The sequence below is a fragment of the Rhineura floridana genome, chromosome 6, assembly GCF_030035675.1.
Source record: "Rhineura floridana isolate rRhiFlo1 chromosome 6, rRhiFlo1.hap2, whole genome shotgun sequence".
Lineage (NCBI taxonomy): Eukaryota > Metazoa > Chordata > Lepidosauria > Squamata > Rhineuridae > Rhineura > Rhineura floridana.
The window spans coordinates 27,366,457-27,389,596 of NC_084485.1; the positions used below are offsets into that span (position 1 = coordinate 27,366,457).

A 23,140-nucleotide genomic window follows, 5' to 3' on the forward strand; every position below is an offset into this window, starting at 1 on the left:
GTGATATCCAAAGTAGATCTGCTAGCTCAAGGACTTTTAGCTGTGCAATGCAACTTCCCGTGCCTTCCTCTCCCCTATGTGCGTGCCCTATGCCCCCCTAGATCTGTTCTGGGGTTTCCCCCAACCCTCCTGAACAAATCTGAGGAGGGTGCAATGGACATGTGGGGAGAGGAGAGGGAGGGGAACTTTCTTTGTGCAAGTAGATATCCTTGAGCTACCAGATCTACTCTGTTGGATACTGCTCACTGATAGTGCTTTATAAATTCTACATCATGCACAACCACCAATATCACCACCTCTTTGGATTGGGTCTGCATGTTCTGTAGTCCACTTCCATGGTGGACATAACATACAGTATTTGTTTATAAAATCACATATATATGCTTCTTTTGGGGGACAGCCCATCCAAGTTGGCTTATTTATTTAATATATTTGTATGCTGCTTCATACTAATTTCATACTCTCTAATCCAGGGGTGGGGAACCTTTTGCTTAACTCTAATATTGCTAAAATACAACTCCTATCAGCCCCAGCAAGTATGGCCAAAGGCCAGGGATTATGGGAGTTGTAGTTCAGCAACATCTGGAAGGCCAAAGGTTCCCCACACCTGCTACAATATATAACAATGCAACTGATACAAGCAGATTTGGACATAGGGTGGGGGAGAGGAAGTCCCATTTGCTCGGCAGAAGACCTTGTGCTATTGTAGGGGTGGGGAACCTTTTTAGGGCAGTGGGTCAGATCCTCAAATCCTGACCCCTGCAGAGCTAGTTATGATAGGTGGGCAGGGCCACCCACCTGTTAATCACCTGCATCATGGTAGTTGTAGAGCCCAGGAGGGCTCTGACTGGGAGGAAGGGCTGGATATAATCAAATAAATAAATGAAATTAATAATAAATCAATCATAGTGACATCAGATGATGTACTGTGAAGCCCAGACATTTGAGACTTCAGATGCAGCTTGGGTCTGCTTGAAAGCCCTGTTGCAAACAGTTCTGTGCTGCTCTTTAAATCTCCACATTTTGCTCTCTGAAACGCCACTTTTCGTGTTGGTGAAGCAGACCCCAGCAGGACTGAAACAGCTCATCAGCTGATGAATGGAAGGCTCAGTCCTACTGGCTGCAGAGGTCTGCTTTGCCAGCAGTATTGAACCCCACCCTCTTGCCCACCAGCTTATGTCATTCCATGTGACATCAGCTGATGGTCAGGTTTGTATGGTTGAGGGAAAATGGCCTTGCAGGCCAACTTAGACCCCTGGAGGGCCAAAATCAGTGCCTGGGTTGGAGGTTTCCCATCCCTGCGCTAATGGGTCAACTTCATTGGATACAACCCCAGGGTTCAATCTCCATTCAGCCATTAAATTCATGGAGTTATCTGGAGTCAGTCACCATCTCTCAGCCTTTCCTATCTGACAGGGTTGTTAGGATAACATTTTGGGGAGGGGGACCCCATGTATGCCACTTTATGTCTCTAACTACCAAAGCATTCTAACTACCAAAGCATGTTTCTTGGTTACCCACCTCCAGTTTAGCCGTCCTTCAAGGAAACTGCTCCAGCTGATCAAAGCTGCAATTGAAAGCCGATCTAGGTGCCTCAAAGAGTTTACAATCGAAAGGCTTCATTAGGCAAATAATGCCCATTACAGTGGATAGCTTATAGCACTTGAATGGGAGTCTACTCCCATGGAGGAAGTTAAGAAAGCAGAAAAAAAATGTTGATTTCAGGAAAGCAACCTAAACGAATCAGCAGAATTCTGCACATGTCCTAATACTGATTCTAGCGGGTACACAAGAGAGGCTAATGTTGGCTATTTGCAGGATTCCACTCCTAGGGACACTGGTAGCCACTTTCTGAATGAGTTTGCAAAGTTCTGTTTTCAAGGCCTCTGTTTTTACCTAGCACAGCCATTCATCATAGCATCTTCTATCATACTTGACAATACCACTTCAGAGGGGGAAGGCTTGTAGTTTTCTTTCTAAATTTTAGTTTGTATCATTTTGACATTTCTACCACCCCAGATTATTATCATTCATATTATAACTACTACTACGCCCAATGACATGTCTACTCAGAAGTAAATCCCAGTTTTTCATGAGGCTTACTCCCAACTTGCAGCTTGAGTTGTATTTTGGATTAGGGTCTGCAATGCCAATCATAGTAAAGCTCAGGTCACTGACTGCATCCCTAAACCACAATCCTCAAGACACTTACTGTAAATTCTATTCAGGCTTTATTCTCTGAGTTTCATTTGTTTGTGAGAACCATGAGCCAATTCATTTTGCCTAAAGCACCAGGGTTTAAACGGCAAAACACAAATTCTACTGTTCTGAATACTGCATGAATGCTTTAATGTCTGGACTTCCTTGCAAAAACAAGATAATGGCACCAATCCTTTTCTGCTTGCTGTTTCTGTATCTGTTGTGGGACAACCTAGTGCTTTAAGTCCACTTAACCACAACACTCCCAACTGATCATGTCATGCATGCATTGTGCCATTTAAATGTGTTATTCCCAAGTTTAAAACTGTGTGAGAGTGTGTGTGCGTGCATGCATGTGCATATAGTGTAATATGTAAAATAACGCAGGGTGAAGAGTACATTTAGACTGCATCTTTGGGCTTTGGAGAATAACCACTTTAGAGCAGCATGATCTTCTGCAAGCCAGATGTATGATCTATCATTTTCAGTTATTGTGTTTTGCCCTCTTCAGACTCCACGAGTTCAGTCAATCCATCATTTTCATCTCCTCAAGGCCACAGAATGAGCCCATGAAACAAATGGGATTTGAACCCACATCCAATGTCCCTGTCTTATTCAGTCAGCATTTGCTATTGAGAAAGTTTGTGCCATGTTATGGCTGAGGAGAATTATGTGGCGTCCCCATTTTTCTTGTGCCCTTAATTGCATTCTGGGGGAGAAATTCAACAGAAGTTTTCCATAACACTAGCTGGCTGAAGCCTTCTTGCCTCAGCTCCTAATACAGCTGAAAAAGGCAGAAAAAGTATTCCAGGGTAAAAAAAACCAACCACCCTAGCAATATGTATGCCAGCCCCAAGAAGCCTGGACAGAAACACAAAAAGTTGCCTTCTACAGAGTCAAACCATTGGTCCATCTAGTTCAGTATTGTCTACACTGACTGACAGTGGCTCCCCAGGGTTTCAAGGAGGGGGTCTCTCCCAGCCCTAGTTGTAAACACTTGGGATTGAACTTGAGACCTCTTGCATGCAAAGCAGAAGGACTGAGCTATGCCTCTTCCAGAGGAATTTTTTTGGTGCCAAATAGGCTCAGAGTGTAAAGCTTGCACTGCAGTTTGTGCCCCAGAGATTCATTCACCTTAGCCATGAGTTCACCAGATGGTCTTAGGCAAATCACTGATCTCAGTCTCAGTCCCTCTTTCCACACCTCCAGCATGACAATAACAGCGGAGAGCTGTTGCAATGTAGTGGTTAGACTAGGGGTGGGGGAATCTTTTTGACTCTGGGGGCCAGATCTTTATTGGTCCCCACCCTGTGGGCCAGCTTTGACAGGTGAGTGGGGCAACTCACATGTCAATCCCATGAGAGCATTATGATGCTGCATGATTGACAGGTGGGCTGTCTCACCCACCTGTCAACATCCCTTGTCCTTTGCCAAGTCTCCCTACCCTAAGGTGGAAGGTGGAAGGGAGCAGCTACAAAGAACTGCACAGGGAAGGAGATGCACTTTCCATTGAATGGAAGGCACACTCCTACCACTTAACAGCTGATGTGCAGTTGGGAACCAGCCTTGCCCCAGCAAACGAACAATTGGGAGCCCATTCTAAGCTCCCAATTATTCTTTTGAACCCCGCCCTTACCCATGCCTCTGGTGATGTCGTGAATGATGCTAGGTGTAGGGCAGGTGGGCATGGTTTCCCAAAAACTGCCTTGTGGGCCAAATGGGGAGGCCAGGTAGACCAAGTCTGGCCCATGTGCTGGAGGCTTCCCATCCCTGGGCTAGACTCTAACCCTATTGAACTGAGAGCAAGGGGGAATGGGGATCAAATCCCCACTTATTCTCTGCTGCATGGGCCAATCAGCCTCTCTCAGCTTAACTGACTTCACAAAATTGTTGTGAGAATAAAAAGGAGCAGAGAGGAGGGGGGAGAGAGTGAGTGTGTGAAAATGCCATCCATGCTCCCCAGCACTCTAGCAGGAAAGGCAGGGCAAAACATGTAATAAAATTAGATTTGGCCCACCTTGCAGGGTTGTTGTAAGAATGCTGTGTGTGAAACATCTTGGGACTCTCAAGAGAAAAATATACTCTCTTACTATTGGTATTGGTCTTTGCTTCTCTTTGTGAGGGACTAGTGCCCCTCCTGCATCAGAACAAAGTATGCTGGGTCAGAATGCCACAGCACTTTTTGCTTTTTAAGTTTCTGCAAAGTAGTATGATAACACTTCTGAAACTGAAGCAAGTATACCCATTGATCCTCTATGAAAATTGGTCTTAAAACTGGAGTATTAACCTGACAATGTCAGGTTAATGTAGAAGCATGGTTTCAAGTTCTTTTAAGTATAGCCACAAATGTTATTATTTTATTTAAAAAATTCATATACTACTTAATCATTCACATATCTAAGCTGTGTAATGATAGCAATCCCAAACATCTTTTCCCCCATAGATAAACTTGCCATCCTATACCCACTTACATGCGAGTAAACCTCGTTAAAGCAAATGGAACTTCCTTCTGAGTAGACATGTATAGGATTGTACAGAGAGGCTGCAATCCTATGTACACTTCCTTGAGAGTAAAGCTACAATTTCATGGGCCACTCAGGTGGGAGCAAGTCCCACTGAACTCAGCGGATCTTACTTCTGAGTAAACACCATGTCTCGCACTGAACTCAGTAAGATGTATGTCGTTGAGTAAAAACGCATTGGATCGGTCTGCGACGATGCTTCATTCTGGAGGACAATAGGTATTTATCTGATCTAATGAGGAATAGAAAAATGAAATTTCTCCAGCTGATGGTGTTTTTCAGGACTCTTTACAAAAACAAAACACTTAAAACAGACAGAAGACAATTAGAAAGATAACAGAGGTATTGTTCTCATATGATTGCCCAAGAAAACCAGGCTGCCTGGCTGTTTGTTTACTTTCAAAGATGGATTCGGGACGTTTTGTGCGTGCCTCTTCCCCCGCTCCCTTCCCTTCAGGGAAATATAATCCAATCCGCCAGTCCAAAACGCTTCGCTAAACTCTCTCTCTGGGTGTGCGCGCCTGGGTACAGCGTACACGCTTCAATCACATGGGCAAGCCCTGCGGCCAGTGCGAGACTACAATGCCCAGCGTCCCCTTCTTCTCCCTGATCAATAGACCTTATTTGAATAATCTGTGAGCTCTTGGACTCAGGCCAATCAGCTGTCAGGGACCCATGATAAATCGCAATGCATTATTGATAATCATAATTACTCTGACATGCGCATTCCGGTCAATGGGAGTAATTTCCCAACTCTAGGAATTTGTTGTGAAGAAGAAGAAAATAATTGCTACTATTTTGCTCCCGATGCGTGTGCACCATGTCGAGGCGCAAACAGGCGAAGCCCCAACACATCAATTCGGACGAGCAGCAACCCCCAAATGTAGCAAATGGTAAGGCAAGACCGAGGGAGCTCTGGTCAATTGCTAACTTTAATTGATGGGCAAAAGAAATCAGCTAGGGAATCGGATGCGGAGGGGGGGGTGTCGCTTTTGTGTGAGTGGCTCTTTATCTCAGCGTTGCGCCTTGAGATTCTGTTCGCGATCTTGAGTCAGCCTTTCCGAATCTGGACCACTTTTATCTCACCCTTATTTCTAACGATTGCTGGGGCAGACTGGATGTGTGCTGTTCTTATTATTTTTTAATATTCAAGGTTGAGTCCCGTTTCCCCCCTCCCCCAATCCATATTGGATCCAGCTTCTGATCACCTTTACTTTAGGGAGCAGGGAAAGGAACTCTCAATATTTATATTATTAATTTTTTTAAACAAAAATCTTCAGACTTTTTTGGGGGTGACCTTTCTTCCCCCACCTGCCCCCCCGGGGGCACTTTCTTCTATGGAGGCTCCAGGATCGCTTTAGCATCCTTTCTTCTCCCTCCTCCACTCCCTGGGTTGTGGGACAATCGTATCTTGATATCCCCATGGATGGTACTAGTAGGTAACTCCTTAAACTACACCCCCTCCGGAAATATTTCTGGGAGGGGGAGGGGGACTAGGCGAGAGGAACACCTTTTGTAATGCAAGGGTGAAAAAAATATTTTCCCCACCCTGAAATCTCTTTCCTTATTTGGACGGGGTTCTTCCCCTGCCCTCTCTCGTTAACCAAAAACTTGGAATTATCTTTGTGGAGAGAGAGAGAGATCGCAATCACTCGGGACCTTTTGTAGCCTGACCTCCAGCCATCTTTGATTTCCGACTTCCTAAAATAACTCCGGTGAGCTAATATGGTGTGTTGGGGTGGGGGGAGATATCTTTTAAAATCTTGTAGACTGCTCCTCTCCCCCTTTTCCTTTCCTTTCTTTCTCGCCTGCCGCTGGCGTTTCATGACTTTTCTTCTTCTTTTATATATACATGTAAAGCGAAAAAGAAATTGCTGGCTTTGCCTCCCCTGATTTCAGTGATTGAAAGTGTGATATATATATATTTCAAAGAAGGGCAACTGATGTTGCAGTTCGAAGGCGAACTGGAGAGCTTTGAATTCCTGGATGGGGCGATGAGTTGAGACCCTTCTGTTTGGATCCTCACCGGTACCAACAGGGATGTGGTTGGCTTTATGTGCTCTGGAAAGTTGGGTTTAGGATTCCTTTATTTATTAAAAAAAAAAAACACGGGTAAAGCATTTGGGGAGGGGAGAGAGATCTTGATACTTATCGATGCGATCCTGAACTTTTCTAATTCAAGTGGAGGCGCAACCTAGACTTTTAAGAATAAAATTAGAGCCTATATTATAAATATAAAACTTAATGCATTCGCTAATTTGTAGGCCCCTCGTATAGATTTTTTTTTAATTTCAAGGATTAATGAAAACCTTGGGATGGAGTCTTTAAAAAGTGGGTTCTCTCTTTTTGGGAAGGTAATGTGGGTTCTAGTCAAAAGAAACCCCACGGTAAACCCCCACCCTCGCCACAATTGTTGGAAATGGTCGATAACAATGTATATTTGGGAAGCTAGGGGGGGGGACGATTCTATTTGCGACCCGCAGGAGGTTGGGGCTTTTCTCCCGGAGTCTCCGTCTCTTTTCTTTTGAGTCCAAATGTGCAATTGTTGAGTCCGGTTAATGGTGATTTGGAAAACGGCAAGCTGACCAGAAGGCAATAAATCCCATGTTTAATGCATGACTGTTTTTCCTTTGTGCATATGGTTAGGATGGAGCGGAGTCGAGGGGGGGGAGCGATTGGAGGTGATGTTTCCACATGTAAATCTGCCCGCAGCTGGAGAATCACCTCCGGGGGCTGCCTTGAAACAAAAGGGTTAATAACTCCCTTGGAGTTGTGTGCTCTGGGGGAAAAGAGGGAGGGGGGAGAAAAAGAAGAGGCTAATCGGAAAATTACTTGGATGTACCATTCTCCTGCTGCAGGCACCTGGATTCCAAATATTTCTTATTTGATCAGCATTTCACACTCCTTTTTTTGTAAAGGACTCATTTGTTAGCAACTAAGTTTTCAGCATTACTGGATTTTATTCCAGTGCTGAGGAGCAACTTAGCTAGTAAAGAAAATGGCGGGGGGGGGAGGGAGAGAGAGAGAGAGAGAAACCCCCCAGGCTTTCAATAACGCTTGAGTGTGTTATCAATCTAGTAAAAACATCACGCTTTTTAAATCGCGCAGAATTGTTCGAAGGTAACTTCTCGAGAGTGCGTGCATGGGACAGTTCAGTTGCTCTCTTGCGCCACCCAGGGGACGCTGCCTGCTTTGAATCGTCGGTATCGAAAATGCGAGTTTGTCTTTATTGGCCGGTGATGGATTCTCTGGGTTGAAGCCAGCGTTTTAGTCATACTCGGAGTAGACCCACAGAAATGACTGACTAAGGCCCATTGGTTTCAAGAGTTGAGAGTAAAGTTTAGTTAGGTATATCTCTCTGTGTTTAGATCTTCTCCCCCCCCCCGATTTGTGGAGTTAGGTTAAATTATACGTGAGCAGCCAGTCTCTTCAAGTTCTCGCAGGATGCCTGCTGCCGACTCTCTGAATAACTCCCTTGTATGAGCCCATGATGCTGTTAGGGTAAAGTGAGACGGGTCTTAGTCTGTTTGGTGCCTGGATGAGAAATCCATAACACTTTTCTGTCTTTTTCAATTCCAAAAGGAAACTACAGAGAGAGAGATTGGCTGGAAGCTGCTCTGTGCTAATTTCTTATTTTATTTCTTATGTTTTAGAAGGGTAGCTATTCATTGTGTTTTTTCCTGCAACATTAAAAAGACAACAAAGTTTACTGTGACAGAGGTACTGGGTGGCAAGGAAGACTTCATCGGATGAATCATCCCCTGATGAAATAGGGCTCTTGCCTTTTAAGGTGTCAGGAAAGACTTTTAAGTCTGTTACTGCAAAATAATCAACTAGCACAACTCTCCCTTGGAAAGGAACAATAGTCTTGTGGGAAGAGCTTTGGCTCAGCACGTGCTTTGCATGCAAAAAGTCTCATGTCCAGTCCCTGGCATCACCAGGTAAAGACTGGAAGAGACTCCTGTTTGAAATTCTGGAGCGCTGCTGTGAGTCAGTATTGACAATTCAGAGGGGATGAACCAGTGGCCTGGCTTCCTGTTAAGGTAGCTTTCTGTGTTCCTATGGCATAGCTTTTCATGGACTAGAGTCCACTTTGTGAAATGCATGCAGTGTTATCATTAGTTGCAGAGGCAGAGAGGGCTTGGGGGTGTTAGCAGTGAGTTTGGAGAGAAATGAAACCCAAGGATGAATGTTATTTCTTAGTACAAGTGTGACCTGCCCTCCTCTCTTTAGCCACCAAATAACCCTGTGAGGTAGGATAGGATAGGATATGGTTGATTTGCCCCGACACCATCTGGTGGGTTTCATAGCTGAAAAGGAATTTAGATCTGAGGGTCCCACATTTAAACTCAGACCTTTCTACCTACTACACCGGAGGATGTAGCTGCTTTCCCAAAGGACAGAGAAATAACATGATAAATAAATGTAGATCTTCAGTTTTCTTCATATTGTGAGGCAGAACTTTGTCGACATGGAAGTTCATTTTTTTAAAAAAGGAGCAGAAACACTGTTATTAGGTGTCAAAAACAGTTTTAGTTTGTGCATGACTTGAGCATTTAAAGTCACAAGAAGACCTTGGATATGCCCATATTATGCATTTTTAAATACGGAAATAAGAATTTTCTGATAATCTTTTACCAAAAGATTTTCTGCGTATGCATGGCAAGGAGGCGTAATTAAACCAAGCACTTTTACCATGTTTGACTTCAGGGAAAGAAACCAAGACAAAAAAAATTACAAAGCTGAGAACCCCTTCTTCAAAACAGTGACGTGTGTGGGTGGTTTTTTTTGGAGGAGTTACTGCTAACCTGATGATCAATTAGCAGGTCAAAAAATAGCAGGTGGGTTACTTGAGAACAGTAATTGCATACTGAAAATTGGCGTTTCCCCCTGCATTTTAACTTCCTGTTGTACTTGACAACAGCTTTTAGGCCAAATTCTTTTTCCAAAAGTGGCCAGGTAGAATTTTTTAAAAATTATTTAGAATAAAAGACCCATACCTTGTGCCATACCTTCAGATTTTTTTAAAAAATGTAATTTTCTTTCACTAGTTGTGGTGACACATTTCAGTTTCTCCCTGTTGCAGCAATAACTCTTTAGAAGCATTAACTGAATATCCACAAAAAATAAGGCAAAGCAGGGTTGGTAGGTTTTTTTTTTGAAGTATCAACTTGCAGAAATGGAAAGGATCAAGCAAAATAAATGTCTCCTGATAAAAAGAGTCCTTTTGAAATTTGCTTTGATGATAGATGTAGCATTTATAGGAATGTGGTAAGTTTATTTGCAGGGCTAAAACCTGATCAACGGAGAGACTATTCGAAAAGTCCCAACTAAGATCTCCCCTCTGTTCTTTGCCTTGTGCAGATGAACTGTTTTAAATGAAGCACCAGGCGAATGGCTGATTGGCAGTGCTGCTGGAAAGGCAAAGCATGGGGTGCAGTGCATGGTGCCTTGTTCTTCGGTTTCTCGCTCTGCCTTCCCCCCCCCCTTAAATGCGAGCAGAACACTGTATTGGTTGTAGTGATTGGGCCTTTTCTGCGAAACCTGGCAGCCTGTGATGTTTTTGACAGAGCTGCTGCTCTAACCTTTGCCTCCTCTTGCCTGCTGTGGGTGGTAAGTTGATGTCAAGCTTACAATTAGGACTCTCATGCAATTGACCTTGGCAGCGGGGTTTTCTGCTGTTTAGCTTCGCCTTAAACACTGCACTAGTGTTAAGTGTGGTGGGGAGCTGCCTTGTTTATAGCCGAGGGGACTTGCTGGTGGAAGTAATTGAATGTGGAAGCAGCAGCAGAAATGGTCCTAGGAGAAGGTTAGAAGCCAGGACTTGCTACTCCTTTCTTCCTCTTTTCTTCCATTTCTCTTCTGGGGGTGAGCTGTTGCCATCAAGTAATATACTGGGAAGGGGGGGGTGTCTCTATGCCCCTTCAGTACTTGGGTATGTAGGGGTATTGTTGGTTGTGGTGGGTGGGGGCAGCAATTGAGTAACTATTTGTTTCTCTTTGATCTTCACATTCAAACTTGTGTTGCATCCCAACATAAAAAGAACCTCTTGATGGGCCTTGCAATATTTTGCATAGGCAGATGTAGTGGTATTTAACAAACGTTTCTGGCAGGAATGCAGTATTGGCCAATATTGCTGGGATAGGCAAAGTATGGCTTGTGCATAGATAACGCATCAGTTGTGACTTTCTTTTTTGTGTAATGCAGTTTCTTTTGTTCTTTCCTGCTTTAAACAAACAAAAAAAGGCAGTTCACTCCGATAATGAAAGCATGCAAGTTTACTGAATTCAAGCCAACAAAAATGTAATCTTCTGCAGAAGTGGGCGTCTTCGCTATTATAAGTTCTCTTTGGCCTTCTTTTTAATCTCTGTGTTAATTGCATTGGAACATACGTCCAGTAAAATCAAAACCTTTAAGCCCAGCAGTTTACTAAGGACACTTTCTTAAAAGAAGTTTGTCAGCATTCAGTGGCCTTTTAAAACTTTTATCAAAGCCCTTCTAAAATTACTTCAAATGGTAATGGGCTACTTAGAATCTTATTCTAAGGCACAAGTACCGTTGAACTCTGTGGGTTTTCTTTGCAAGTAAATATACTTGGAACTGCGCTGCCCAGCTCCAAACAAAGTTGTTAGTAATTTTTATTTTCTCTGATTCAGTGCAAAAGTTTTGAATACATGATAGTTTTTGTCATCTGTTTGACATGTGGTGTGGTGCTTGCAAGCTCCTGTGACAGACTGAGTTGTGTTTTAACTTTGCCGAAAGCAAAACAAAGAGCCTTGTGCATTTAAATTTTTGTTTGTTTCAGTTGAACACAAAGGTTGTCACCGGCCCACATGTGTAACTAATTGATATTGATCTAACTCTGAGAGCATCTATGGTGTTAGCTTCACTCATGATTGGAATACTGGAAATGTTTTACAGCCTCTCGCCCCCACTGTAAAAAGCCCTCCAAGCCCTGTCATATTAATGGGAGAGAAGCTGAACTGGAGAAATTCTTTAGAACAGTTGCCAGTGGTGCTGGCAATATGTTCATTTCTGTCTTCATTTGGCTGAAACGCTTGTAAATGTTAATAGACTTCAGAATTAGCCCCATCACAATTAACTCTTTTTAGTATTTATTTATTACAATTGATATCTCGCCTTTTCTTCAAGGAGCTCAAGGTGGTAATATGGTTCTCCCCCTCCGCATTAAATAGAGCTTAATTTTGGCTGTCTCTGTCATACACTAAGGTGACTTGTTTTGGAATCAGTATTTATAATGTAGTGGATAATTTTTAAAAGCCAAGGGGCGGTATTCAACTAACTCATTCTGTCAGCACAAGGATTTCCACTTGAACAGCAGAACTTGCTCCTCTCTCCTCTCACTGTGTGCGCCCCATGCTCTCCCTAAATCTACTCTGGAGGGTTGGGGGAAATCCCCGTGCAGATGTGGGGGGATGCAAGGGGAGGGGGGCAAGTTCCATTGCACAAGCAGAAATCCTTGCACTGATTGAACAAGTTACTCGAATACTGCCCAAGGTGTGTGCATGTGAAGCATGAGGTCTTGATAACTAATTTAATCATTCCAGTTCTTGTAAGCACTTGAGTAAATTTTAAATCTGGTTTTCAAAGGCCGCTGGGAAAGACTTCACAGGTTTGGGCTTAATAGTGAGGTCTGATGTATTGCAGCAGACCTCATTATCACATGTAGGAGTTACTTTCTATCCATTGTTACCTGGAGTCTAAAGGTGCAGAGGTTCTGGCAGATGGGGGCCTTTTGGATTTTGTGGAAGCCCCATTATGCCAGCAGAATACTAAGATTATGCCACTGCCATGGAGGATAATGTCAGCAGAACAGCTAAAATGGGTCAGAGATGCTCAGTGGGACAAGGGTAGCGCAAGGAAGGAGTGCACTTACACTGGATCCTAAGCCCTTTCACTCTACAGCCACACCTGTTTTGATAGTATAAGTTTACATCTGCCATGGACCTGGTGCAGAAAATTTCCCTGCTTATTGGCGACCACCTCACTCATACCCAAGCATAGGCTATGATGCAGCTCAGCACCTGATCTAAGCACACTACCACTGTATATAATCCCTACACGGGGAGACCAGAACTCAGGTGACTGGGCAGAGATGAGAAACCTGTGGCACTCCAGATGTTGCTGGATGGCAACTCTGGTACTGAGCCACTGGTTCTGTTATGGGTAGATGTTGGCCCTGAACTGGGGGTAGTGGGACTGTGTTGTGCATCTGCTGCTGCTTCCTGTTTGTGCATTGTGCTCGCAGAACAGTGTTTGGCAGGAGCATAAGGGGATTTGAATCCCTGCCTGAAGGGAATACTGATGGACTTGCAATAGCAGCAGGCGTGTAGTTGTCTGGGGGTACAGGAGGGTCATAGACCCCTTCCCCAACCTACTCCCTTGGACTTCACTCCCATCATCCCTGATCATTGTCCATGCTGTTTGAGGCTGGTGAGATTTGGAATTCATCAGCCTGGGAAGCTGCCTTACCCTTAGACTATTTGCCTATTTAGTGCAGTATTGTCTACATACTGACTAGCAGCTGCCCTCCAGGGTTTCAAACAGGGAACATTCCCAGCTCCACCTGGAGTTGCTGAGGGACCTTCCTCATGCAAAACAGATGCTCTACTACTGAGCTACAACCCTTCCTTTTGCAAGGGAAATTTACTTCCACGTCACCATGTGTAGGATTGCAACCAAGCTCATAGTCTGGCCACTAGACTAAGAATTGGAGTCTCTGGAAGGGAAGGGCCACAGCTCAGTGGGAGAACATCTGCTTTGCATGCAGAAGGCCCCAGGTTCAATCCCCGGCATCAATCGAAGCATTGAAATCTGCTTAGAAATGAAAAGGATTCAGCGGTATATAAATGCTTTAAATAAATAAATGCAGAAAAAGAAAGTGTGAACAAGGGCATACTTCTAAAAGTGTAGATTAGGACTGTTAGATTTGCTAGGATTTAGAGAACAAGCATTGCAATATGAGCGATTTGCATGGCAACATTCATTCACGCGGCTCTGGTCCTTTAGCATGGGCGTTTTCTCCATGTATCAAATGCTCATAGGGCTGCAGGAATCCCCGAAACTCCACATTATTGTTGATTACCACATATGGAGAGCCTGAGGTTTCCCCATCCCTGCATGCAGTGAGGGGGTTATATCTGTTTGACCCCAGCTGGTGGACAGAGCTCACAAAGGAGAACTCTTGAGGACAAAGGGCGCTTGGGTATAAAACAGCCTGCTTGCAGAAACACACGCGGGGCACGAACACATTGCTAATGCTTCCCTCTCTAGTATAATCTAAACAGGTACCTCAAGTAACCTTGGCACTCCAGACACAAGCACCCATCACCAAGCTCCACTTCAATAGCAGGAAAGAACACCCCACACACTGGTAAGCAAGGGAAGTGGAAAGACATGTCCTAGGATTGCTGTAACACTGTTCCAGGTCTTCCCACCCCATACTGTGTCTTGTCTGAACTATGTTGTTGCTGCAAACCCCCCCTTTTTAACTCATTAAAATCAGGGGGCAATGTATCCCAGCACGGGAGGCATTCATCCATAGATGCAGGTAAGCATTCATTTGGCAAAGGTCAGGCACTCTGTCCCAACCGTTGCTGCTGCACTTAAACGCTCATGAGCACTTCAGTTTGGCCCCATGTGCCTGGGCTGCAATCCTGCAAAGCAAACATAAGAACAGCCCTGCTAGATCAGGACAAAGGCCCACCCAGTCCAGTATCCTGTTCTCACAACAGCCAACCTGAAGCCCAGAAACGGCACCTGAGTGCAACAGCATGCTCCCCACGAGTGATTCAAAGCCAACTGGTATTCAGAGGCATGCTTCCTCCAGCAGCGGACAGCCCCTACGTTCACAGTGTTTCACTAGAACCCCTGTGGGGTGGAGGGGAGAGGAAAATAGACTCTCAGCTGCGGCAATCTCTTCCAGGGTGTGGGAGGCTGAGGCATGAGCAGTGGGTGAGGCCTCAGGTGGCGCCACCCTCTCTTCTGCCTTGCATGCACGTACGGTTCATGCATCTAGGTTCAGACTATGTGCTGCAGCTGCTGCTGGTTGCTCACTGCTCTATGTTTTCCCTTTCTTTCCATAGGCCGCTCTTCCACAGGTACAGGATTCACTCCGTTCTGCACAGACCAGGAGGAAGGCTCACTCCATGCTGAAGATACTCCCAGCTGTTCCTCTATGGGCTTGTTCCAGGCAGGCTCCACGATATACAGTTAACCCAACAGGGGAAGGGAAGGTGTTCCTAGTATGGAGCTGGTCCCATAAAGGACACTGCCACTTCTGTCCTCCTGCCTCTCAAGCCAGTGGCAGCATCACACATCCATCATGGATGCTTTTCAATAAAGGCTGCAATTTTGCTGCATGTGTCATCTTTTTGTTGCTAGAACATGGTAGATGAGGATCCCTTTCACCACCATAGCAGGATCTGTCCTTGGGATAGGGCTCTATGGAAGTGGGTGGTGAGCTTGATGAACTTGGAGTGGGGGGCCGTGGACCCTCTATTGCTCACTCGGGTTCCCTGGCCTCTTGGCGGGCATGTGAGATGGGTGTTTTTGCCAGGGTGTCATTTGGGGTTGGGATGGGGAAGGAGGGAGAGGGGGTAGTAACTCCTACTGGGATGCTATCTGCGAGGGCTGGCCTATCAGGCAACGTAGAGGGGAAGGGGCTGTTGTATGGCTTGCAGGGGACAGCTGGGCCAAAAGAGCTGGTTGGCCCATGCAGGAGCCAAGCTAAGAGCTTATGCAGTGGTGCTCCTGGCTGGCTCAGCTATGCCTGAGTGGAGGGGTTCTACCCTTTTCACATTTCCTAGTGTGGGGATGGACCTAGGATTGGAATCTGGGAACCCCATATGTAAACTGGAAGCTGTTCCACCAGGCCAGGGCTTCCGCCTGTTCTGGTACTTGTGAGGCTGGAGATGGGGGAAATCAAATGCCCCACAATGTGTCCAATTGCTGTGTGCCACTGTAGGTGGGGAACTGCTCAATGGGGGTTGCAAGGGGGATTCAGGTTCCCTCTCTTTGTCCTTAACATGGCTGCTTTTTTCTTCTCTCTCTCACTCTCTTGTTTGGCCAGGCATACAAAAGGCAAGTGGAACCATATTTCTGTTCCCATCCCTCCTCCCGCAGGACTCAAATCTCCCATCTCTTCCATCCCAACCTTCTGCCCTATTGAGTGAATCACTGGAGACTCCCCTCCCCTTGACCACTTCACAAAATCATCTATCCTCCCCCCTCCCTGTGTGGGTCTTGAACTCTTGCCCTGGAAGGGCGGATGTATGCCCTGTGTAGGTGTCCTGCGCCAGAATGCTGCGTTCTGCATCTGCTGCTGCTTTCTGTTTCTGCATTGTGCTTACAGAACAGTGTTTGGTAGGAACATAAGGGGATTTGAATCCCTGCCTGCAGGGAATACTGGTGGACTTGCAAAAGTGGCAGAGGTGTAGTTGTCGGGGGTGCAAGGGGGTTGTAGACTCCTTACTTTTTTGGAAGCAGGGTCCCTATGTCTCCAGTGCCACATGGCCCAATCAGCATGAAAGAGGAGTATGTTAGCCATTGAGAAGAGTCTTCTGGAAGCTATCATTGTCTTCTTGCTGAACATCCAAAAGAAATGCCCTAGTTCTGCATTCATCACTCAACAGAACTCCAAAGTAAGAGGCTGATAGCTCATTTTATTGTATAATAGACGGGTGTGTGGCTGTGAGGGTGTGTGGCATGACTATCATGAAGGGATCCTTCACTTCTGAATTTGCCACTAGGTTACTGTATAGCAGGGTCATTGCCACCTGTGCCACTGGACCAGATACACTGTGGCATCTTTTGTGGGTTCATCTCGGGGCATGTCTCCATCATTGTGAGTTTACTGGCTTGCTCCATTTGTGGGTGGCATGTAGCTGTTATTGCTAACACAGTCCCTGATTGGTTGTCATGGGCAGTGATTCTAGGAACGATGGCAACATGTCTGCTGTTTTCCAACTGTTTTTCTCAGTCCCTGATTGGTAGTCACTAGCAGTGTTTTCAGGGACACTGGGGGTGTATCTCCTGTTTTCCTACTGTGTTTGTATTTTCCCTCCCTGGCTGAACATGCATTGGCTGTGGCTGCTGTTCTACCAGTGTAGTGATGTCTTATCTTCCATCCCAGAGTAACGCAAGTAAGGATTGCTCTATAAATTTCCCTGCTGAGCTCACTGCACTCATTAAGTTTTACAAGACATTAAGACAGAACATTTCTGAAGTATCACAGTGAACACAACCTATTCTTCGATGGGGTTTAAAATGTCTTGGTCTGAGGCCTAGGTCGAAATGTGTGTTCTGCTATAAACTCCCAACGTAGAGGTGGGGTTGGGCCTTGTGTGTGCATTCTTTCTCCCGCAGTTCTTTAGCTGTGAGCTGAGGTCTGATTGCCATACAGCATAGCTGAATTCTATGTTCGCATTTCTGTAAAGAACCTTGCACTTGTCTATAGAGTGTTAAAGTAATGGTGTATAAGCACTTGGCCTTTAATCTGGTGACAAATTCTCCAGACCAGCTGTTCCCAAACTGTGGTCGATGGACCATTGGTAGTCTCCGAACTACATTTGGGTGGTCCATGGTATGTCTGCATTAAATATTTATTTTCATTTTTAATTATACTTTTATTGCTGCTTTTATGTCTTATATTGTATTTTATTCTGTGGAATTCAACTTTTAATACAATAATGAGAAATGAAAGAAGCCTATGGCTGGTCATCAGAAAAATGTACTGAATCCAGGGGGAAGGAAGTTCATGGATATAGAGGACTATAATGGACTGTCTATTGATATGACAGGCAAAATTAACTTTCTCCAGCAGAAATCAGTTGGGCTATTCACTTCTATAGAAGAAAATAAAGGGTTGCATTCAAGGGCAAAAGGGCAGTTGTCGATAGGCTTGTTAGGTTGCACCTGTGTTCACCTCAACATGCTGTCTCTCCACATGTACAAGTGTTTGTGTGAAAGATTTGTTGTTTGTAGAGCTCAGCTGTTCTGCGCATTCTATTGAATGTAACGTGAACATCCCAAATGGCATTTCAGTGCGCTAGAAACAAATAAGGGCTTGTTTCATTTTCTTTCTCTCCTGCCCCCCCATCTGGTATCACTGAGATCGTGTGCCCTACCAGAGAAGAGCATACTGGTTCTTTGTCATTGCCGTCTCTGCCACCTCCAATTCTAAATCTGCATTGATATTCTGGTTTGAGCAGCCAACTGTTTTCTTCTGTTCTGAAATACCTGCAGCTTGTTCAGTAGCTTGCCCTCTTGACTGTTTCTCTTCTGGCCTGGTAATAATTGGCAAGAGATCACTGCTGTTCTACTAGCATATCTGCCCTGGTGCACCATGAAATTTCTGCTTCTCAGTTGAGGCGGGAACTGGTAACAAATTTTGTGTTGATTATTGCTAGACACTTTTCCACTCGCATGTTTAGGTTAGTAAGTGTCGGTTGAAAGTCTCCACTTCTGCCATGTAGGGATGATAATCTTTTATTTTTCTTTGATTTTATTTAACTAAATGTCACTGAATGTAAGCAGTTTGACTAATATTTTTAATCATTTTTTAAAGTTAAAAAGCTGTAAAAGCTTCAGAATACAATTAAAACCAGCAGTTAAGCTAAAATTGCAGGTTAAAAGGTATGCCAGCTTTTGCGTGTCTGGGGAGGCTTGCCTAAATGAAAAGTTTGTAGCAGATACCGAAAAGAGTACAATGAAGCTACCGGATTGATGTAATGATACTGATCTCTTTTGTACTGTCTTCAGTTAAATTCGTACAACAAGTCATGTATGGGGCACTTGATGTGCCTGTAAAATATATGTGTGTTTGTATGATGTGGAAAAACCCCACCATATTGAGATGCAGCCAATCTCAAATTTCTAGGGGTGGGGGGAAGTGGCTGGAAAAAGAGATCCACCTAAGATAATCCACGGCCGTACTATCCTGAACATGCTTTATCTTGTCTGATCTTGGAAGCTAAGGAGGGTCAGGCCTGGTTAGTGCTTGGATGGGAATACCGGGATGTCATAGGCTGTTCCTCCTTTGGGGAAGCTCAGTGGTAGAGCACCTGCCTAGCATGCAGAAGGTCTCAAGTTCAGTCCTCAGCATCTCCAGGCAGGACTGGGAGAGACTCCTGCCTGAAACCCTGGAGAGCCACTGCCAGTCAGAGTAGACAGTACTGAGCTAGATGGACCAGTGGTCTGACTTGGTATAAGGCAGCTTCTATGATGGGTTGCATTCAGAAGTGTCCTTCCACTGTAGAAGGGCTTTTGATCCAGTAGAGTCCTCTGCTAATGGAAGCATGGGGGAGATGTGCTGTTTACTGTTTCCCCATGTCCCCTTGAAAGCCTTCCCAGAGGGTTGGGGTAATTATGTGAATGCCTGGAAAAAACACAGGGTTGCCCTATTTTCTGTTTTCTTGCTGGGCCCTGACATGCCTATTTGGGGACAATGTGTGAAGTTCCATGGGGGAACACTATAGGAGAAAAGGGAACAGCAGAAGCCCCCCAACAGCATCAAAATAGGACACCATTGGATGGACCCCTTGAAGCTGGCTGTTGTAGGTCACTTAATAACTTGTACACAAATGTTGTTTTGTTTAATTTACTCCTACCTTGTTAATCTTGTACACCAGTAGTGGGGAACAGAATCTGGTTGGTGGGCCAGGTAGGAGGAAAATAAAGGAAACAACATAGGTGTACGTTACTAAGTGACCCATGAAACAAAGGCCAGCATCAAGGGTTCTGTTTCAATGCCAGCAGAGGGCTCTACAGGTCCCTCTTCTTCTACAGACTTCCCCCCCTTTCATGGCACCTCCCACACCATGAGCCACATCCTAAGATCCCCTGTTCCTGTGGACCACTTTGACAGGTGGGAAGCACTGCCTACCTGTCAATCACCTGATGTCAGATGATCCAAATGAACTCCCCCTCTCTTTGGAAGCATGACTCGAGCCTTTGTAACGTCAACTTAAATTCAAGCTAGCAATTCTAAAGAAGAATCTGGAGGTCACTTGTAAGTGCACTCCTGATTCTTCCTTTGCCTAAGAAAGCGGGCATTATTTGAATTTGGTGCCTTTTTCTTTTGTCATGTAGGGCAATAATCAATTGAAGCTGGTGGAAAGATAGGACTAAAACCCGGAGCAGATTCACTGCCCCACTGAATAGGAGCCACCAGCTTCTACTGGCAATAACATCTGGTGTGGGAAAAGTGGCTATGGTCTCCCCAAACAGCCTGGTGAGCCAACCTCCAAGGCCTGGTGGGCTTAAGTAGGCCCGTGGGTCAGAGGCTCCCCATGACACCCTGGGCTCCTTCTGGGAGGAAGGGTGGGACATAAAATTAATAAATAAAATAAATAATAAATAAATCCCTGGTGTATACTTTGGGTTGTATTCCATTTAGGACTAAGATTGTTCAGTCAGCACAAGGATTTCTCCTTGCTCAACGGAACGTCGCCTCCCCCTGCACACTCCCTAAATCGGTTCTGGGGGAATCCCCCCAATGCTCCAGAGCAGATTTGAGGATGGCATGGGGGAGGAGAGGGGTGTATTCCCTTGCACTAGTATAAACATTTAGTTGAATACCGACCTTAGGGTGAAATTATCGTTTAAAAAACCAAGTGTTTGCAGCACAACTTATTTTGCTATTTTCTTAAATATGAACTCTAGAAATTTATTCTTGAAGGAGATTTTTTTCAAACCAGGCCAAGATCCTATTCCTCTGCAGGTTTTACTTGCTGTAGTTCAAAGAAATATTTTTCATACCTGCTTTTTCCACCACTGTGTGGGAAGCCATTTTTCTGTGTGTTAGCATTAAAACATGTTCATATCTCCCTTTCTTTTCTTCTTTTTTGAGGGGAGAAAAGCATGAATTTCCTGTTCCAGCAGGCCTTAATGCTTTCCACCTCATCTTCCATAAACGTTTTATTGGTATAAATGATTCAGTGCCCGCAGATAATTGTGGGTGTTGGAAACACTGTACATACTTTTGTACAACATGATGGTAAACACACCTTAACATTTTACCTTCAGTACTTAAAATAGCATAACCATTTTAAAGAAAAACAAACAAGGCTCTTGCTTGCTATTCCTCACAAATGTTTTGTTGTCTACTGTTGTAGAATGATATTTCAAACCCAATGAATATCTGCAAAGGAAGCAGATATAGATTGCTTGGCTGACTTCTGGCTGCTATCTACAAGAAGGTGCCATTTTTTCTGTGACTCTTGCTTTGTTGTAACCCTTGCTGAGATGTTTCATTGGGACCCCAGCAAACATCAAAGCAAGGGTAGTAATCGTTAAGAAAAGAGTAAAAATTTGGGAATGCAAGAAAGTAAATTGGGGGTGGCATTGGTGGAAAGGAATAGAGGACAAGAGGGTGACTTCCTATCATAAGCATTTACTTTTAAGGGAGTGGGGATTGTCACACAGCTAGTCTGAGGCTGAAGTCAACTGTGATATGGACAGGGAAGCTGAGAACCAGTGTGGAGTAGTTCTTAGAGTCTTGGTCAGGGCTGAGGAGATCTGAGTTCAAATCCCTACTCAACCATGAATATTGGTGAGTGACCTTAGGCTAGTCCTTGGGCTCTACCTTGAGGAAAGTTTACAGCATTTGGTGTTTCTTATTTTAGAGAAAAGGTGAGTAAGCAGCAGGAGTAAGAAGGGCTCCTGCTGGGAGGAAGAGTGGGATATAAATAAATAAATAAATAAATAAATAAATAAATAAAAAGAAGTGTATAAAATTATGCATGGTATGGAGAAGATTCATGGAGAAAAGTTTCTCCCTCTCATATTTATTTTACTTTATTATTGAATTTATATCACACCCTTCCAAAGGGAGCCCATAACATTAGAACTCGTGGACATCCAATGAGGCTGAATGTTAGAAGATTCAGGACAGACAAATGGAAGTACTTCTTCACACAGCGCATAGTTCAGCTATGGAATTCACTCCCACAAGAGGTATTGTTATTATTATTATTATTATTATTTATTACATTTGTATACCGCCCCATAGCCAAAGCTCTCTAGGCGGTTTACAACAATTAAAAACATTAAAAACAAATAAACAAATTTTAAAACACATTTTTAAAAACAATTTAATAACACATGCTAAAATACCTGGGAGAAGAGGAAAGTCTTGACCTGGCACCAAAAAGGTAGCAGTGTTGGCACCAGGTGCACCTTGTCAAGAAGATCATTCCATAATTTGGGGGCCACCACTGAGAAGGAGGTAGTGATGGCCACCAGCTCAGGTGGCTTTTAAAAGAGGATTAAGCAGGTTAATGGAGGATAACACTATCAATGGCTATTAACCTGAGGGATATGTTCTACTTCCATTGTTGGAGGCAGTTTGTTTCTGAATACAGTAGAGTCGCGTCATGTATGCTTTTAACTTAACATGAATTCAACTATATGTGCTCGGCAAAAAAAGAAAATTAAATAGTGCAGGCGATTCCGCCTGCCATTCCACTCAATGAGCGTATGGCCCGAAGTAAGCATAAGATGGGAGATGTGAATCTGCTGTTTCCCCCTTTGGTCTCAGTTCCCTCATGCCTCTCCTAGTGTGAGCATCTCACCACACTGTGATTCTAGTGTTTGAAGTTATGTATTTTTTGTACTGTACTTTATGGGCAATTTAAGGGATTTCCAAGGGTAATTTTGACTATAGGTGATTTTTGCCTTACGTGCTGACTTTAGAACCTAATCCCCATGTAAGGTGCAACTCCACTGTGGCAGTTGCTGGAAACAGCAGGAGGGGAGAGTGCTGTTGCACTCAGGATCTGCTTGTGGGCTTCCTATGGGCATCTGGATGGCCACTGTGAGGACAGGAAGCTGGACTAGATGGGCCACTGGCCTGATCCAGCAGTCTCTTCTTATGTTTTTTTATGTAGTCATTCTCTCTCTGTGTTACCTACCTTACAGGTGAGAGATGGGCAGATGCTGTTAGGTATGCTCATATTTGCCATTAGAACTGTATGAAAAGAACAGAGTTGATATCTGGGGAGGCGGTGGTTTTGACAAAACAAAGGAGGATAACGGATGAAGTTGGGGAAGGGTAGTAGCTCAGTGGCAGATCATCTGGTTTGTATGCAGAAGGTCCCAGTTTCTCCAGTTATAGCAGGTAGAGACCCCTTGCCTGAAACACAGGAGAATTGGTGCCAGTCAGGGTAGATAATATTGAACTTACTAGATGGACCAGTGGTCTGCCTCGGTATAAGGCTGCTTTATGTTCCTATAAAGCTGAGAGTGAGTACATAAGAAATTAACAGTGCTGATGCCTTTCAGCTGGCTGAAGTGGGGAGGAACAGTAGTGCAGTGGCAAATTCAGAAGTGCATGGTCCCCTGTGATAGTCACAGCCATGCCCCCTCCCATCCTTTTTTTAAGCATGAAAGGGGAGAGT

At 44.5% G+C, this 23,140-nt stretch overlaps 1 protein-coding gene and 1 long non-coding RNA gene across 4 annotated transcripts in view; both read left to right on the forward strand.

Annotated features, from left to right (window-relative positions):
- Nucleotides 1-5,405: 5,405 nt before the first annotated feature.
- The window catches only part of SALL4 (spalt like transcription factor 4), a 32,236-nt gene continuing 14,501 nt past the window's right edge, over nucleotides 5,406-23,140 (forward strand). The window contains exon 1 of one of the 3 annotated variants that reach the window (XM_061631246.1): nucleotides 5,406-5,614. In XM_061631246.1, coding sequence (XP_061487230.1) covers nucleotides 5,542-5,614 — 73 coding nt within the window. In that variant the 5' untranslated portion in view covers nucleotides 5,406-5,541. Of the gene's footprint in view, nucleotides 5,615-5,845; nucleotides 6,437-6,564; nucleotides 6,750-23,140 lie in introns of those variants that run through there. The other 2 variants (XM_061631247.1, XM_061631248.1) reach the window with 2 other exon arrangements.
- LOC133387123 (uncharacterized) lies at nucleotides 14,021-15,098 on the forward strand. The gene is made up of 2 exons (XR_009763372.1): nucleotides 14,021-14,115; nucleotides 14,828-15,098. It is a non-coding gene; the product is annotated as an uncharacterized LOC133387123 (long non-coding RNA).